We start from the raw sequence: 20426 nt of genomic DNA, 5'->3' as shown, positions 1-20426 counted from the left end.
TAATATCATTGTTCACTTCTATATTGTGCCACATATATACGGTATATGATATACCGCGAGTACCAATGGATTTGGATCCAGTTTCTGGATGACAGTTTCTGGGGGGGACACTAGATGAAAATTTATTAAGGGTGGCCTAACCTGTAATATATTATACACAATTCGAAATTAAAATAAATTATCGGTGACAAACTATTATTTTTCTTCGGCTCGCTTAACATTATTTTGTTAAATTGTAATTTTTTACCCTTGGGGCACCAATAATAAAAGGTACCAAATAAAAATTACCTAATACTTATCAGGTAGACAACGTTATGTTCAGTAGAAAAATTAAAACATGGCATGGCCTACAAGCCATATTAATACAGTATAGGTACCTCGTGTAGTCGTGCTTGGGAAATTTGTGAAATAGTTTGTCAACACGTATTTTTAATTTTAATACATGAAACGTGTTTAATGTTTGGTAATTTATTACGCATATAAGTGCATAACAATATTTGAATTATTATTTATTAATTTATAATTTCGGAAAATTTGGCATATAGTAACTAGGTAATTACTAGACATACGTTATTAACATATTGAATAATAAAAAAAAATATAGATAAGTTTTAATGTCTAAAGTATTTCAATATGTTGATAATCGTAACGAATATAGTACATTTGATATAAATACATTTTGTCGACAATAATTGTATTTAATATTTGTCAAAGGTCTTCTGGATTCAAGACCGAATATTCTTCATAGTGCATACCTAGGTATTTAGTCATTTGAAGTCATCATTTCGTCATCTTTCACATAATATGAAATTGGTGATTTTTCCATACCTACCTGTATATTATTATACATTTATACATAATATAAACAGTAATTTGGCCTACATACATATATTATAACTGTGGGCCTGTGCTCTCGGTGACGAAATTTATTGTTTGTTTTTTCTTTTCATTCGTCCTGACCTAGAATTTTGGAGTTACCCACTGGAGCATGGAGGGGATAGGAAATGATAAAAAATATATACCTAATATATTTATGGTTTTCGAAGCGGTGTACCACAGAGAAAAGTTTACATTATTGAAAAAAAAAAATGTCCAAATTGTCATTAGATTGCAAAGACGTTTATGGAAACTATAAATACGATTGTGCGTGGTCGCATGGATTCGTCGATGGCCTTTACAAAATACTATACAAACGCATATACGACGGTCGCCGCCGCCACTGGTTGCGTCTCCGTATTTCGTCAACAGTAGCGGTTGTGCTTGTGTTATCGTCGTTGGTAGTTATGACCCGACTCCACCAGGTGGCGTACTGTATACGTAACATTGATAAAAAAAAAAAAAATAAAAAGGTTAACAAAACATTCAACAAACGTCGGGCAAAAAAATATTTAACAACATAATATTAAGGCCCAACGACATTATTAATAAAATTAATCTATTCGATGCGTTATCAATATCGGTTCTGTTCGCTGTAAAATAATCAAAATCACAACAACAACCAAATATGTGCCATACAAACGGCTCATTGTCCCCCGTATTAGTGGTGGCTTGATAGCGCAAAGCCACAAGCACAACAGATCCGGCAGGTCGGTGTGAATGTACTGCTTGGGCGTCCGATAAGAATAATAATCCCACAGTTGATGATCGCAATACGTTTGAAATGGAAATCGGAGATCTATTGCCGGAACAAGAACGGGTGAGTGGGTCGGTATAAGGCGGACTTGTACCGGTATAATAATTAATAAGTATATCGTCGGACGGCTGTCAAAGTGGTTTTGCTAAGGTCGCCGACGACACTGTATTATTAAACACAAAGGTGTGCATTGTAATACACGGGGCTACTCCAGTCCGTGTCCAGATTTGGTGTATATCTAATGACGTACGTTTTGTTTGTTGGTTTCGTAGGCCATAGATGAATTCATCCACACGATCAATCATATGAATAAATCACAAAACAAACCGCCAATATCACGGTCGTCTGCTTTCAAGTTTTTGGTAGCAAGGAAATTTGACGTTGCAAGAGCTGTACTGTTACACGAGCAGCATGAAGAGACCAGACTGCGCGAGGGTCTGTTTGGATTTAATTGTGCTGTTGAACCATTAAAAAGTGAAATTAGAACTCAGAAATTCACAATTTTGGTAATGATAAATTGTTCAATTCAAAGATCTCTATGAGTCTGAATACTTAACTTGTATGTTAAATGAAATTAAACTTATGTGTTTACTTTTTATAGCCAACAAGAGATTCAACAGGTGCTGCTATAGCTGTTTTTACAGCTCGCTATCATGTGCCACAGTTTTCTTCCCATCAAACTACTTTGCAGGTATACAAAACATTCACAATATATCTTGTAATATATTAATGATTAATTAAACATATTATTTTTTATTAAAATAGGGTATTGTTTACCAACTGGATATAGCTCTTGAAAACGTCAAGACTCAAAAATGTGGGTTGGTATTCATTTACGACATGTCGGATTCCAAATATTCAAATTTTGATTATGATTTGAGTCAAAAAATCTTAACCTTACTCAAAGTAAGTTTGTTAAATATTATATCAAATTAACAAATCTGATACATAATAGTAAATTAAATAAATAAATGTAATAATTGAAGTAGACATTTATTGATATGGTTCCCCTTGATATTTCAAGTCCAACACAATTACTTATTGCTTCATATAATTTGCATATACTAACAATTTTATACTTGCTGCAAATATGTTGTTGAAGAATCAATTTTAAAATGTAATAAATTACATAGGTTAGTATAAATACAGTATTTTAATATCATGATAATATTATTTTTAGTTTATAATTTTATATAAAATATGTTTATAGTTATGTTTTTACTTAGTTTTCAATATACTAAAAATTAGTGTTGATAGTTATAAAAATTAAAAGTAAATAATGTCCCGTGTATCACTTTTTTTTTTATAAATTTATAAAATCAAATCTTTAAAGACTTGTACATATTTGATTATAAAAATCAACAAATTATTTTGTATTTTGTAACAAAATTAATTACATTTTTTCTTTACAAATAAGAATATTATTAGAAACAAACTTAAAAGCAATAAAATAATATTTTGCCTAATTATGGTATATTTTTGATGTTATGTAAAGTAAAATATTTATTATGTTTAATTAATATGTTAAATTTATCAAAAAATATATTTTTATTTTAAACCAAATGGAAAATCTATTATAAATGTATTAAGTTACATGCATAGTCATTGTAACATGCACCCATTAAAATAAAAATATTTTATCTATTTTTATTGAACTTCAACATCATTAGTTTAATATAATGCTTACATATAGCTTACATTATGCCTCTAATAATAATACTATTAAAATTTGGTACTACAGAAAAAGATTTTATACTTAATGGTTTCATTTTGAATTCTAAAATTGATCGTTTTGTTTATGGATCATAGGAAAGTTTTGTACTTGTAAAATATGATATATAACTGTATGTTTGGTGGTTAGTCATTCTATCTACAAAACTAATGGTTTCTACCAATATCTATAATATACCAAACTATATTGTACTTGTATATAGTTTATTATATAGTCATTAAGTGTGGAATTTTTATAACAAAATTAAAATTAGTCTTCAAGTGTGAGTTGTGGGATTATACATAGTTTAACTGTAGATATTTGTATTATTATATTATTTTTATGTCTTAGTAAATTATTTGAATGTTTGGACTATGGGTTATTTGTAACTATATATTAGTATTATTCAAAAATGAAACGATATGCATAATTTTTTTTTATAAACACGTGATTTATTTGGTGCCTAATGAACAGACATATACTAAAATTAAAACCAAAAAATTTGAGTTGGTGAATTAAATTAATAAAAATAGTTAAAAATCATAGAAAGCAAAATTTAGAAGGAATTATTTTGAAAACCATATTTTATGTTTATTCAACTAGTTCTTAATAAAAAAAATTGCTTGACATTCAACCCTGAAATTAAAAAAAATTTAACATTTAAATTTACAAATTGGAAATGTAATAGTTTATCTAGTGGTTTAAATTTGTGGTATACCGTAGAACTTATCATGATATTGAGTATTTCAAATACAAACAATACAACTGTGGGTTTTTACAAAAATATCTTGACTAACTTAAGTAAACTAGTACAATTTATATTGAAATGTATGTAGCAGTAGATAAATTTCAAAATTGTAAGATAATAATTGCACAAAGAGATTTGCATAAAATTATAGTAGAAATATTAATGTTTATGGAAAATAGCATATTGTACTAGTACAAAACATTTTGATAACCTACATTGTTTTATCAATTAGTGAGTATTACATTTCTGAATCATTTTTTTACAAAAAATATTTTAATTAAATGTAATCAAGTATTAGGGAAATAAAACATATTTTATGTGGCCAATATTCTATGACTTGTTTTGTTCGCTTATTAATATTTAGGAGTTTCAAGGATTCTTTGTTTGTAAGAAGGGCTAATGCTATTTTAGTACAGACATGTATTAAATAGTTTGAGACTTAAATACTTTGGCAACAGTTGATATTTGAAATAATAAATAAGTATCTACCTATCTCATTATAAATATTCAAAATATCATATACATTTAAATGTTTATTCAATTGTAATGATTGTTTCATCAAGCTTACATTTTACTTTATTAATTTAGTTTTATAATATAAATATAAACTTTATTATTAACTTTAAGATTATCACCAACAAGAAATTGTTGTATGCTACATTGCTAAACAAAAATGTAATATATTTAAAAAAGACTATATTATATTTACAATAAAAATAATAAAAATAGTCTTTAAATTATCAAGTATAATTTGAGAAAAAAATGGTTAGCAATTTTAATTTTAAATATGAATTATAACTTAGTTTAAACTATTTAAATATTTAAAAAGAATAAGTGCTTAATTTAAATTATATAAGATAATGTTTTTATAATATAATAATTGTTTTAAATTGTTTAATTATTATATTTTATTTGTTTTTACATTTTCACATTATTTTTGTCAACTTAACAAAAACCCAAATTTTAAAAAGTTGAATATTATAAAATTATTTGTTTTAGTAAAGCCATTGGTTTTATAATATACAGATAAAGTATAGCATAGAAGTTATCAGTGACTAAAATTATACTGTCAGCCACTAGGCTTGCTGTATCCATTTACATTGCGCTTAATGCTTATGGATAAGCAAACTTAGCAGCTTACAGTGTAATTTTAGTTACTGATAACTGCTATGCGATGGCTTTTCTGTATATTTTCTTTTTGTATTTTTTTTTCTAGTTACTAAAGTTTAGTGAATCACAAATTGATTCTGATAGTTTATTCAATAATGCTATCTTTAATAAATATAATTTTCTTTTGTTGATAAAATTCTAGTCTTAAAAACTAGAACTTAAAATACATTAGATTATAATTCAGAGATTTAATTTCTTATCTGTATTATATTTATGATTTTATCTATAATATTTCAATAACTAGTTTTCTGAGTTTACATACACAGTATAATATATTCTGCATAATATGTATAAAATTACCAACAACATTGTTAGATATCTATAATAATTACTACTAGTATAGATATATTTATATCATTTATGTTTTAAAAATTATATTTTATATTTTTCCTTTTCAAGATTTTTTTTTATGCGTTTAAAAACTCATTTTTTAAATAAAGTGTAAATCCATAGTGAATAGGTCTGAATATTGATTTGTGATGTATATTTACTCAACATTCTATTGAAACCTTTTTGCGCAAGGGACTTATTAAGATCTGAATATTTAATATCAATACCAGATAATATAGCATATTTCTACTTTTTCATATTACTATTCTTAGGGAAATCCTTCTATTTGTTTAGTTGTCTATAGGTGCTAATATATATATTAATAAAAAAATGTTTATTAAAATCAACAATATTTTCCATGATGATTTATGACGTAGCAAGTTCAGGTATATTATGTTAATAATATCTTATGAAATTTTGACATTTTAAAAACATCTAAATTTAATATTTAAATACTTTTAGAAAAAAAAAAAATGTTGATTGGACAGTAGCTAGTGTATTATTTGAATACTTCCCTCATGTAATTAATTTTATTAATACCTACAGTAGGTATAACACATGCGTCACACGCATTGTATATTGAAAAACTTTGATGTATGATTTATTGATTTCTTTTGAAATCATATATTTTTTAATTATTTACGTATTGGCACATTTATTTATTTGGTATACTTTTATTTCGGAAAATATTTTTGTAAGTCAGTTATTTAAAATTAAAATAAGCCAATAATTGCCACAGATTTACAAATTTCGAAATTTCAATCATTTTATAGTACTTTTATATTTTATTTAACTGTAAACCTTATAAACCAGAATCAACAGTCTCAATGTTTTAAATAATACAATTCTTAAATAAAAAATGAAAATAATTTTTGTGGTTAAAGTCACAAAAAAAAAATTTATGATTGTGTTCATATTTAAATTGTAATTTAAAAAAATCAGATATAAAATAAAATAATTTCGCGAACGGATGAATGGAAGAAACCAAAGAGAGCAGAACTGTAGGATCGATAATGCTATAAGAGTTTACAGAGTTAGTGTGAGAACACATGCGCGACGCGCGTACTCCAGTGTAGCAGGGGAAGCCCCCTTTGTTTCCTTCCAGTTAGGGCGATGATAATGTAGGGTCTGGCTCAGTTGTATTTAGCTACAACCCCACTAAACCCTGGTAAAAACCTTTTTGTTTTCGTGTACTTTGTAAACGACTGTTCTAAGATAGTTTTTACCCAACAAAACCATTGCTTGTATTTTTCAGTTAAAATTAAAACGCTTAGGAAATAACAATATGCTATCATTTTGAGCCGAAAAATATTAAATAAATATATTTTAAAAGATCAGATTTTTTAATTTAAATTAATTAATAAATAACGATAAATCCATCTTAATGTGTACCAAGTATAATCAAATTTATTATATTCGTTTAATTTAGTTTGTCAAGTGTAATTTATTCATATATTTAAAACTATTCGAAATATATATTATTCGAATTATGGAACTCACTAACACGTATAATATTATATAATGTAATGTGATGGTAGTCCTATTAGTAATTTTGTAACCTGACATTCCATACGCACCGTGTGGACTGTGTAGGTATTTAGGGTGGCGATGAAGTCGGCATAAAAGAGAGGAAGTACTTCCTGACACGTGATATAATTTCTCCACAAGACTGTTAGCCAACTGCACAATAGTTTGGGCACGTATAATAATGGCATACGTGCACAAAATCGAAAATTACCAATATTAACTTGTTTTGCCCAGAACTAGTATCTTAAAGTCCCAATAATAGATTCGTAGTCATATATAATTTTAAGTAACAATACAATAATATACTGTTCATCATGATTTTATTTTATTTTCTAACTGTCAATCGCCATTCCATATTTTAGTAGTAGTAAGTATTGCTGTAGGTTTTTTTCTTCATTTGGTGTGTATATATTTTTCTTTGAATTACTAATTAAATTTTTTTGTAACAAAATACCAATTTGTGGCCGGATGTTAAAAAAGGAAATCCGTTAAACGAAGATCACTAAATGGAACGAATCGTTACAGGCAGGAAAGAATTATCCTGATTAGTCATGTTTCCGACGAGACCCGATCCAAATGAAATGAGACCTACTGAATTATGCTAAAATGATTGTGCTAAATTTATATTCATCATATTGACATTCAGATAAAATCCTTACACAGTAGTTCGTAAGTACAATGGTTTATTGATATATTCATATTGTTAATCCGATAGATCAGTCTAGTAAACACACCTATATAAGTTTATATACTCCATACAAAGTCATTACTCATTAACTGGTAGTTATATAGGTATTTGACATATGTAATAGGCACATTTTTAAATTATTTGACTATGTTTTTGGTTTATGAGTTTATTCAAGGTAATTAACTTAATTTATATTTTGGAAATATTTAACCATATAGCCTAAAGAATAACGTAATCCGTGTAGTTGACTACTAAATCGTAGAGCTGAGAAGCATTGCATTACCTATGATTTTAATTATTTTTATACCTTCTTAATAAGACAACATTGTAAAATATTATTTAAATAAAAAAATCTCCCTCGGAATATAATTATAAGTTGTAGGTATTAGATTATAGGAGTTGTAAATTAAACTTATTATTATATAGTAGCATTATAATGAAACAATAATTACTTAGTTTTTTACGTTTATGTTCATGTATGTTTAAGTAATTATCCATTGATTAAAATTTTCAATTACAACGAATTGTATTGATCTCAGATTAATAATCTGTATTAAGTTAAAGCTAAATGTCTCTTTTTGTATTTGTTACAGTACCTATAGCAAATCAGTAATTTTTATTACTTAATTTTCAATTTATATAAGCTAACTTATTAAATTGAAATTTGTTTTTTAATAATGTCTACAAAACCCTAAGGGTTTTATTTTTTTAATATTATCCACAATAATATATAATAATGTAAAACTATAATCATTATTTTATTAATTTATCATTTGTGTAAATGTCAATGATAATAATTATCAATAATAATTGTGTCTGATTATAATGGGATACAATGTCAAGGTAATGTTTATCTCGATTCAATTGATAAAATTGAAATTACCTTTAAAGCTTCAGCTGTATGTCGTTTTGAAAAGTGCGTAATTTAATAAAAACTGATGGTGCGTATGCGGCAAATAAATAATACCACACGTTTTACTCGTACAACGCCTATCGCGCGTGGCAGCCGTCTGTGATTTAAATTAGTCATTAGCCCAGTCTCCGCGAATAATGCCTTAAAATATATTATATAATATTATGTCGATATCATCTTCATCAATTCTATATAATATGGTATCATATTTATTCTGTTTCACAGCGGTAGGTAAATAATATAATATTTACGGTAGTCAAATATCGTATTGATCGCCCAGACGAGCGTAGATCAGCGATATTAAATACCTACATAATACTATTATTACACATAATGACATAACATAAATTACTTTAGTGTTTAGTGGCTATCAAAATATACAATGTCGTCACGGCTGTAGTCGGTTGTGTTTTTACCTCATGAGCGTAGGCCTGCTGCATATAGGTCGATGAGGAGAGTTCGATACGACGGATTTTTTCGTCGTTTCATTCCATGTATATCGAAATCGATTACGTCTTGTACGCGTGATTTGCGGAGTAAATCGTAAAAAAATTGATATCACATCGCAGAATCGTGTCGTCGTTACTCAAACATAATATTACAATTATTATTATTTTTAATATTATATTGTGCGTGTGCATACAAAAAACGCGCGTTCAGGAGTCACTGGAAAGTGTGAGAGAGCTACGATGAATCGGCTCGGGTGGCGTTGGCGGAGGGAGAGGAGAGAGTCGAATCGCGAACAGCGGCGGCGTCGACGGCGTCAATGGGAACATTTTTCCATTCAACGAGAGTCCCGGCGCGTGTAGCGTAACGGGAACGGGCCGAGACGTGATCCCGGCGGAGCGGGTGCGGCGAGGGACGGGCACCCGGTCGGCGGCCGAGGGGGGTTCGCATTTTCACCGACGCGGGCACCGCCACCACTACCGCCGTCATCGTCATCGCCATCGCCGGTCGCCCGCGCGCGTGTATCGACTGCTCGACGACGCTCTCGCGCGCGGTGCACACGCCGAGGGGGCTCAGTCTGTTTTTCCGCGTCGTTCCGACGGGTGCGCGTTCTTCGCTCGCGGGTGTCGCGCTTCGTCGTCCGCCGTCATCGTTTTTGCCGTCGCACCGCACTCGTAGCAGTGCCGCCGCGAATCCACACAGCGTGCGCTCAGAGTCCACCGTTTCGGTCGAGTCCCCCGGTCCACGCCGGCGGACCGTGACGCGTTGCGACGGTGTCCGCGATCAAATCTCGACGGAATACAATATTATCATTTTAATACAACAGACGGGGCAGATTGGTTTCTTGATTCGGATATTAATATAAAATAATATAATATCATTGTAAATATTTTAATCCCATTATATTCGTTTACGCGTCCGAAAAAGAGCGACGGCCGACGGGGACGACTCTAGTGTTGTTTTAGTGCGTGTACCGGTGTGTGTTTGTGTGCGTGCGCGCGTGTGTGATATTATCGTTTCGTATCCCGGATAGCGGCAACGGCGGCGGACGATATCGATCCGGTACGATATGGTTTTTTGATACTGTATAGGTACTAAATTTTTTTATTTAATATGATTATGTCATTGTTATGATTTATGTCTAATGAATTTTATCGAAATTTTTGCGGTTGTAAATCTTTGCGTGCAGATCACGCGGCTCACCAGCGTAGAATTTTCGTCGCGTTTCTCATGCGTATTTTTTTGTTTTTGTTTTTGGCTCGGCTCGCTCGTGATGCCGTTTTCCCGTTTAGCCTTGAGCCGATGATCACCGACCGTTACATATCGTGATTTTACTATTATTACTCGCGTGTGTGTGTATTTTTTTGTTTGTGCGAGTTATGGTTTAGAGTAGTAAGGTATAATAACCATAGCTATTTACACGATATTATGACGACTGTTCTGTCGAAGAGAAAATTCGTTTTTCGTCTCTTGGACCGAATCACGCGCTCGCGGGACTTAAACACAACCTTGGACGACGTGGTATAAATGTATAAGCAATAATACAATTCGACGTGAAAACAACGAGATGGCGTGTAATATACAGTCTAATCACAAGACGAAATTATTATATTATGGTTATCGTGGATAAATACGTTTTTGTTGTTTATGCCAAAAGTCGTTTTGGTGAAGAAAACTATTATATTTTTCGTTTTTTCTCATTTACGTATGTATCATGCTTTAGTATCATCTTTACATTACGATAATACTATTTATATTCTGAAATATCAGCAACCCGTCTTCGACGTCATTCATAATATGCCTAATTAATTGTTGTAGAGATGTCCCTTGTGGTTTTTGATCCTGGCGTGCAAGTATTTCTAAATCTAAGAGAAGACCAATTATTCGAACATATTTTCACTAGGCCGATTTTGAAATGGAACGTGAAGTATAATATTCTGTCTGCATTGTTCTCTTTTCGCGTGGCTAATATATTTTGTCGACTATAACGAAAACCTTTATTACCCATATCATATATACCTATAAACATATATATATATATATATATATATCTTTATTTATTAGGTATATATGACCTATACATTTATATTTGATATATATATGATGTTATATCATATCCTACTATTATAGTCAATCAATTTTTGTTACACGTACAAAGTACAAACCGTATTCTGTTAATATATCTCTGGCAAGATTGTTGAAGTTAATTTCATGATCCCATTTTAATCAAACGACACCTGTTCATTTTCATCATCTCGTGTAATATGTATCACCGACTAAGCAGGTATATCTGAATGTAGGGACAAATTTGATTAACTACCTTAATATGAACATTGATCCACATACCTAATAGTATTTAAAAAAAACCAACATTTAAAGATATTGATTAGAACAAAACAATTATTATAAAACCTACTTACTGGAGCAATTACGTTTAACAGTTATTGTTGTTATAAACCCTTATAGCCTTTTATAAGTATACCTATAAGACTAGTTCATAAATAATATGGTTATTGTTAAATTATATAATATTTTATTTTGGTTAGAAAATCAATATAGAGTTGAATTTAAATAAATGTTTTATTGTGGTTATTATGTATTGTTATTTGAATAGAAATTGTCTTAATTCTTCTCGAATTTATTTGAATAGAATCTAGATGATTTACGGGATCCAAAAATACGCACTGCGTATTTCACTAACTTTGTTATTACTATTGACCCGTGCACCGTGCACTGATTGTATCCATATGTCTCTTACTTAGCGCATATTGTATAAATAAATACATATAACTACCTATACCGCACCATTTTATATAATATGTGACGTACATTATACATGATTTTGACTTCCCGTGTCCCGACATATTATATTCGGCCTAATATAACGATACGTTACGTATTATATAAAAGCACCTAACTAATATGTATATATTTACCGTTTCAGGAGGGCTTAGCTCTATTTTAATATTACATTAAATATTGGTATTTGGTTTTGTAAAACCTACTACAATTTATTTTATCCTGGTTACGTACGAGTTTATCGGTAAAATGCGTTAAAATATTACACATTTATTAAATATAGGACACTGTTTTCTCATTAGAACAACTACTCTTCAGGGCATGTATCTAGAACATCTGACAGTTTTACATAGAAATGACATTTGAATAATAAGTCAATTTTCAGTGTAATACTCCGTGATACACTGATGTTCGTACACTGTACGTTATGTATTGAGATAATTTTCATATCGATTTTTTTCCTGAACACGAATAGATTCTTATATAGTTATATCATTATTTCGGTCGTGTAGAATCGATTCCGTATTCTGCTATTAGACACATACCTACATTTATCATTAAAAATTGAATGTTATAACAATACAATATTGTTTTAGTCGTTGTGTGTAATGTGTGCGCTGCAGTGTAGAGCTACGTTTGATACATATATATAAAAGTAAACGCTTTGTATGCGTATATCTATGTGCATTTTGAAAGTTTTTGCTCCATTTTAGTTTATTGCTGTTCGTATAAATTATAATATATAATAGTATAGCTGATATCAAATATCAATAATGCATCACGTTCGACATTCCGATAATCATTATCTATTGTAATATATTACTAATGACTGTTATTATTTAATCGTCATTGCAGACGAATCATAAAGTTAATTTGATTACTTATGTTATAACTCATAAAATTCTATACTTGTGTCTCATGGCCAATTCGGGGAGATTATAGTAACTAGTCTTTTTTTTTTTTATTCATTTTTAAAATGTTTAGCAATTAATTTATGTTCCCAGTTATTTGGTTTTTAAAAATTATAATATTATATTTCACTGCCGATTTTGTTTGTAGTTATTTAGTGTTCAACATTGTATTTTCAATTAACTTTTCAGCGATTATTAAAAAAAAAATGTATATCATATTACGTTAGTTTTTTTTAAATTTATTGTTTTGAACGTAATAGTTTCGCGTGTTGCATGTTCAAAATATAAGATTAAAACATCAAGAGTTTCCACTATAGTAGGTATACAATGTAGTGCAGTGTTAAGCACTTAAAATTAAAATTCTAAATAATATTGTTGTGTAGAAAACAGTAATAAATTTTATTTTACAGTCATTTTTTAAAAACATTATTTGTCTTATTCATAGATTTGTAAAAAATACAAAATGTACAATTTATGTTTTATATAACAAATGCGTATAGCACCATACATGTCCATATAAATACTGTTAAAACGATGCACCACCTATTTATTACTTACAGTAATTTTCCGTAATAAATTGGCAACTCGACTATTGATCTGAAACGTGTGTTTGCTGTGACCTTGTACTATATATATATATATATATATGTGTGTGTGTGTGTGTGTGTGTGTGTGTATGAAATCTGACTATTGGACGGATATTCATACATTCTACTATACGTATGAGAATATAACATTTATTACTTCGAATTAAAATCTCGATAAAATAAAGAAAAAAAATCTCATACTAAAGACATTCGTATTTTGTGCATAATATACTTACATCGAACGATAAACAGATGATATCCTCGAAAACCCTACAAGTGTATACATATAAAAATGTTTATGTTCGTAATAAATACCCTAAAGTATAATATTTATCATCTGTACACTTTTGGTCTGTATTTAATATATATATAGGAAATATATTTTGGAATATGTCGTGATAAACCGCTCGAATTATGCATTGGTTACACCGAAGACTGGAACCACTTAACTCGGTTTATCGCACTTCGTATATGTATGAACGTTAATCATTATTGACACTCCTGTTTAATATAATCATACACTCAATAATAATAATATATTATCGTACAGTTTTAAATTTTAATCGCTATTAAAAATATAATATACTTTTTTTTTAATAACAATAATAGCGCGCGTTTATGTATATTGACATTTATTTCTCCATGACTCACTATAGCCGATCGTTTATTATAAGTTATAACACTTATAAGTTATAACGTATATATAATAATATTACTTTATGTTTACGATTATCACGATTGTCTAATGTGTTTTTGATTGCTTGAGATTATTGCGTTACCCACTCCTCCACCATACACACGTTAGAATCAAAAATTGTCGTCCGATATGCGTGTAAAAAAAAAAAGAAAACATAATGACAAAAAACACGAATCGCGTTTCAGATTACATTCAGTAGTCCCTATCTTAAATTGATAATTAAACGATAAGTAGCGATTAAAAACGAGCGAGTATATTATATTATGTTTTTGACTTTGTATATTTTTATCATGCAATCGACAAAAAAACGGGATCAAAATAGTTTTAGGTCGGGGGCATCTTTCCGCGAATATAGCTGTTTTTGAATTCAAGCTTCTCTGCCCCCTCCCTAATTGGGCTCCTCGGAAACGTCCGAATCCTGACCGGAACGTGAATTATTATACAGATATTATAATTGGCGCACGTCCGTCGAAGCTCGCGCGGTATAAGTAATCCGTTATAGCTCAGTCAAGTGCCGCTCTATATTAAACGCTGTGGTACCGTTGTTTAAATTTAGAGCCCGCAACCTTTTATTTTTTTCAACGCCACGTTGTAAATTACTGTCACTATTTTATATTTTCTCTCTACGACGCGCTGTTGACGGTTTTTTCTCGCCTCGTCTTGAATAATTAACACAACTATCACACGTTCGTTTGATTGAAGACAACTTGCAATATTTTCTAGTTATGAACTTCTTAGTATGTTATATAAACATAACGTTGGTTTCGAATAATGCTTTTTAAGAGGACGTCGCACCCGCATTACTCGTCTTACTCACGTCATGACGTATACAGCATAACACAATTTTGTTCACCAGTTTCAATAGTGTACGTTAGTTTTGATATTAAAGTGAATTGATCCATTATACAATTTAAAGGTAAGATTATTATTTAGAACCCCTCGTTAGCTTTTATTAATATTATTAATTTTAAGTAGGTAAGTTATGGTGTTTTTGAACAAAACATTTTTAAATGACGTGTAAGACTGAGACAACACATGCGGGGATGACGTCCTCTTAAGTTGTGCACGACGACCTACTTTGATCGCGCCCTGACCTATTTATAATTCGATAACTCTCCGGATTTTTGTAATACACATAACGTCCCGTAATATCTATCGACTGTAAGATTTAAAATCTTTAAATACGACTCTCTGAGAGCTACAGTTTATTGAGCCGATTATAATATGTACGGTCATCGAGTGGAGATTTATTATTACTTGATGATATTTTATTTAGCAGTCGATGTGTTCTCGGTGTATAATAAATATTATAGAAGCCTAATTATTATTTAATGACATATATTTTAAAGTCACCATTGTCGTATTAGCGCAGTGATAACTTTAGGAATGCTATTATATGATGATAATAACGATCTACACGACTTTCCGACGTTTAATTTAAGTAAATGTGACGTACCTATGTATAAAATGTATTCCAATATATCATATGTTCAGATGCTGCTGTTTACCATCATGAATTCATAATATAATTTCATATATTGTCTAAGGTTATTTTTGTGTTTTAATTCACTTGTCTGATTTGCAGGGTGGTTATCCGGCCAAATTGAAGAAAGTTCTGATTGTCACAGCGCCACTGTGGTTCAAAGCCCCGTTTAAAATACTCAGGCTTTTTGTGCGAGAAAAATTGAGGGATCGTGTGTTCACTATTAGCTTGCCTCAGGTACGCGTGACTCAATTATATCAGTATATCAACCTCTTATAGTTGGCATTCATATTTATTCCTTGTCGATTCGTTTATGGTCTGTCACAGTTGACCCAGCACATACCCAGGGAATCGCTGCCAAGGCATTTGGGCGGCACGGTGGACGTCGAACACGATAAATGGTTGTCCTACTGCCTGAACTACATGACGAACAGTGATAAATATGGAAGTTCGGCTATGTCCGACCACATATGCAATTCAAACAGCGTGAAAAAGGACACCGGGTCAGAGACCAAAGTATGTTTCCTTTAAGACTTAAGTATACATGGATTGATTACCCTACCTATTTGCCGACGATTGTTTGCATGGCGTTTATCACTTTTTTTAATTCGTCATATATTTTTCAGGCGAATAATCTGTTGAAAGAGAACAACGTCGTCAACGAAGAAAGCGCCGTCGTCCATGACAATTTGTTGTCAGGTTGGACATGCAACACGACAAATTCGAGAGGTAGGTTCAGCAATATCGAAAGCACCATATTCTATTATTTTCATAAGCAAACCCTATACTCTTTATAACCCATACTCTTTTGCGGGTTATGTTACCGATTCGTTAAATGTCTATTAATTTTTTTCATTTTGCATGCCTACAGAAGAGATTTCTCCGATGCCTCCGTCGTCGGTCAGTAGCGGGTTTTCGGACGACGACAGTTTGCGTTGCGATTCTAGTCAAAGTTTAACTATTAGTCAATTTGTTGAATATGTATTGAAAAAGAAGAGGGCCGGTCTCATTAGGGAATACGAAGAGATAAAGACCCGTTCTTTCGACGGTACATTCTCTGTTGCCAAGTATGATCAATATTGTTTAGTATTTTTGTGTTATATATTTTTCGTGGTACCCTAAGTATCCGCGTTACGATTAAATTGCTATATGTTTTACACAGGGCGTTGTCCGGAGCACCGTCTATTTGGCGGTCTTCACCCTCCGGATACGCCCTGCATATGTGGATGTATATATATATATATATATATATATATATGTACCATCATACCGCCATCTGACCCTCTGTCTTGTTGTCGTACTCTGCTGCAGGGCCCGACCCAACCTTCTGAAGAATCGATATACGGATGTGCTTTGCTACGATCACACCAGGGTGATGTTGGCGGAGTCGGACAAAGAACCGATGTCCGACTACATACACGCCAATTTCGTCGATGGTTATAAACAGAAGAACGCGTTCATATCCACGCAGGGCCCGCTGCCGCACACGTGCGCTGACTTCTGGCGGATGGTTTGGGAACAGCAAGTGCTAGTCATCGTCATGACCACCAAGGTATTTGAGTGTGGCAAGATTAAGTGCGAACAGTACTGGCCACCTGACGAGACGTCCGATGATCATACGTACCAAAACTTCAAGGTGTCTACTACGTCCCTCAGTCAGTTTGACAACTACGCTGTCACCCGATTGGAATTAACTAACACCAACGTGAGTATACGATGTTAGGTTAGGTTTTAGTTTCCTTCCTGGTAATGCTCTGGGAGACCGTTTATAATATTTTGAAGTTCAAGTTATTGTTAAATTTAAGGTGTAGATTTTATTTCGTGAGCAATATATAGCACTATACATAATATATAGCAATCATATCAAATGTTCGAGCATATTATCGTAATAATATTTATCGATATTTATTTATAAATAATCAAATAAAATAAATAAAATAATTATAGTTACTATTTGACTATGAAATATTGGATTTAATCAAATATCTCGGGTAAGGCTTAAAAAATGGTTCTTACGAGTCTTAAATTTTTTTAAAATAACTTCGTTATCTCTCTGTTATCCATGATTGTCAGATAATTAACTTTTCTTATTTATTATTTTAACGTTAAAGCAATAAATCAATTGTAAAATATATTTATAGATCAAATTCATGATTGAAAATATAAATTATGCTATATTGGTTCATGATATGTTTATGTTCAGTCACGAGTTCTTGACATTTATGTGCACCTTCAGTAAATTCAGAAGAGTTTAATTGTATTATTGTAATTTAAAAGCAAAATCACAGAGATGTTTTAAAAAACTATACCACATGAATATTGTCATAGAGTTATTTTGATGAAATATAGGAAATACAATATTAAGCAAAATGGTTTAGATCAACAATATTAATGTAAAATTTCGTCAAGACGGAATCTCTAGTGGAACCGTCTTGAGGTGGTCGATATTCACTTTATATTTGATTTGCCACCAAAAAAATTGTACGTTCAGGGTGCGGTAGCGAAAAGGGCGATTTTCGTACGTAACTGTAATACAGAGTAATTTCCCTTTTCGCTGCCCCACCTTGTATTATTGGGATTTCCGTTTAACAGAGGTTTCGTATTACTGAGTTTTTACCATGATTATTTTTAATGCTATTAGATTTAGCTGAATTTACAGTTCCTTTAGGAAATCAAATAGATTGTTTGTCCATAAAGTTATAATATATATTATATTTACTGACATAATTAAAAACAAATATTCGTTAATACTTTTTTTTTTTTGTAATAACACCGCGTAGGTATTGTATATTATAGAATGTAAAATTGCTGTTGTGTATGTATTATTGGTTATTTATTGTTACATCATTGTAAATCGTAAAATGGATTTTACAAAAATGTGATATTACAACATCGAAGGTATTTTTTCGACCGCAAAATATAATATATTATTTAGCCAAATCCGTTCATTTTTTATTTTATTTTATTTTTCTCAGACCAACGAGGTCAGACAAGTGTCTCATTTCCGTTTCAACTCGTGGCCGGATTTCGGCGTGCCACACAGCGCTGTCGCCATGTTGGATTTCCTCGGCAAGGTCCGGAAATGTCAATCGTCCATGTTACAAGACCTCGGTGACAAATGGGCCGGACACCAACGGGGGCCTCCGATAATCGTCCACTGTTCGGCGGGCATCGGACGAACAGGTGAGCAAAAAACTGATTGGGAGTAAGATTGTCGTCGACTTTCTTTGTATACACGTTCGCATAATATACCTGCAACTTCCTTGCCTATAAATACAACACCTATACCTATACCTATCTTTGTTGTACGCCGCGATTTTTCAACTATCCCGTTTGTCCCGCAGGAACGTTCTGCACACTGGACGTTTGCATCAACCGCCTGGAGGAAACCAGCACCGTGGACATTAAAGGTGTGGTGGAAAAGATCCGGTCGCAGCGGGCCTATTCCATCCAAACGCCTGAGCAATACGTTTTCTGCCACTTGGCGTTGATCGAATACGCGTCAGCCAGAGGTTTCCTCTGTTCGCCGCCGGATCTCAGCGACTTGAAGCCCCTCGAAGATTCGGACTGATGGACGACAGCAACGAAAATCGTGCATAGGTCGGACAAAGCATTTATCAATACTTATATAGAAATTCAATATATTTATATATATATATATATATAAATATACACGTCTTGTGTAAAAAGAAGTATGCACACACAATAAATTACGTGTGTGCGTGCCTATAACGTTATAACACGCGTAGATAATCAGAATCGGGATGAGCACGCCCAGTTATTTATACATCATATTATATAATATGTATATTATGGTCCGTTTGCGATCGTTTTCTGACATTATACTTTTGTATTTTTTTTTTCGTAATTATTCTATTATAATATATACACAATATATATATATATATATTTAACAATACCATATATTAATCTGAAACGGATCTAATAAATTCGTATCGATCTAAAAAGTTCATATTTTTTAATCAAAATATTATTTTTTCCATTTCGTCTACGCATAAGCAGCGGATTAAATTGTTCGTTTGTTCTCCACCCTCGACCACCTAAAATGTCGTGCGGCGCCTTACATTTTATTATTGTGTTATATAAACGAAAATACCATGCGATCGTACTCCTTTTGTCCGATACATAACCAACTATTGTCGTAAAAAAAAGAATATATTATAATTTATTTTTGCATACATTATATACTATTACTATTATACTGATCACCGATTATTTATACATATTTTACAAAAATCCTAATGCAGAATGCCATGTGACATTGTGCTAACGGTTTTGTTATATCAATATTATTGTGAACAAATTATCAAATTTTTTGCTGACCATTCCATGTATCTAAATTTTTTTAACGTAAACCTTAAATCTGCTATAATATATGTTTATATAAATGTATATATATATATATATATTACATTTAATGTGATAATAATATTTGTCAATCATGATGAGGTATGATAAGATAATAAAATGAATCATTGTGCCACTCGTATTTCATAATGTGATGCCCAAATTGAATTTTTTTTATTACAATCTATGTTTAATATGTTTAAAATTTTGGTTGTAACTCTTGTAACATAATTAAAATTATACATGTGAATTAATAAAATTACATGGACAAACACTGATACATGTTTGAATACTTACAATTTAAACTTATTGAAACTATATATTATATAATGTAATAATTTATTAATAAAGTCGAATGAACTATTTGGTTACCATTGTGATCGTGTAATAAACATAAAATAATATTTCCAAAAA

At 31.2% G+C, this 20426-nt stretch overlaps 1 protein-coding gene and 1 long non-coding RNA gene across 3 annotated transcripts in view; one reads left to right on the top strand and one right to left on the bottom strand.

The window, feature by feature from the left end:
• The window catches only part of LOC149055706 (uncharacterized), a 23116-nt gene extending 13668 nt beyond the window's left edge, over positions 1–9448 (bottom strand). The window contains exons 1-2 of the long non-coding RNA XR_016191464.1: positions 9073–9448; positions 8691–8861 (exon numbers count right to left, since the gene is read on the bottom strand). This is a non-coding gene — a long non-coding RNA (uncharacterized LOC149055706). The remainder of the gene's footprint in view (positions 1–8690; positions 8862–9072) is intronic.
• On the top strand, positions 1355–20426 carry Ptpmeg2 (Protein tyrosine phosphatase Meg2). 2 transcript variants are annotated; one of them, XM_089226117.1, is made up of 11 exons: positions 1355–1696; positions 1906–2139; positions 2235–2324; positions 2399–2539; positions 15747–15881; positions 15972–16160; positions 16271–16373; positions 16516–16711; positions 16956–17349; positions 18620–18827; positions 18989–20426. In XM_089226117.1, the coding sequence occupies exons 1-11, from the start codon at positions 1661–1663 to the stop codon at positions 19213–19215; spliced, it is 1953 nt and encodes a 650-aa protein (XP_089082243.1). In that variant the 5' UTR covers positions 1355–1660; the 3' UTR covers positions 19216–20426. The 2 variants fall into 2 exon arrangements, with proteins under 2 accessions (XP_089082243.1, XP_089082244.1); XM_089226118.1 differs by having other exon boundaries at positions 1692–1816.

This window comes from Diuraphis noxia, unplaced genomic scaffold (genome assembly GCF_037042655.1).
Source record: "Diuraphis noxia isolate RWA-SAM2 unplaced genomic scaffold, SU_Dnox_SAM2 contig0004, whole genome shotgun sequence".
Taxonomy (NCBI): Eukaryota; Metazoa; Arthropoda; class Insecta; order Hemiptera; family Aphididae; genus Diuraphis; species Diuraphis noxia.
Note: the sequence above shows the minus strand (reverse complement) of the source record. Positions and strands in the feature narration are given on the sequence as shown.

Bases quoted from the DNA above. Each gene is read 5' to 3' on its own strand.
- Ptpmeg2 (XM_089226117.1), top strand. From the start codon at position 1,661: ATGGAAATCGGAGATCTATTGCCGGAACAAGAACGG. The intron at 2,140-2,234 runs GTAATGATAAAT...TACTTTTTATAG, and splicing joins CTCAGAAATTCACAATTTTG to CCAACAAGAGATTCAACAGG. The intron at 2,540-15,746 runs GTAAGTTTGTTA...TCTGATTTGCAG, and splicing joins AAATCTTAACCTTACTCAAA to GGTGGTTATCCGGCCAAATT.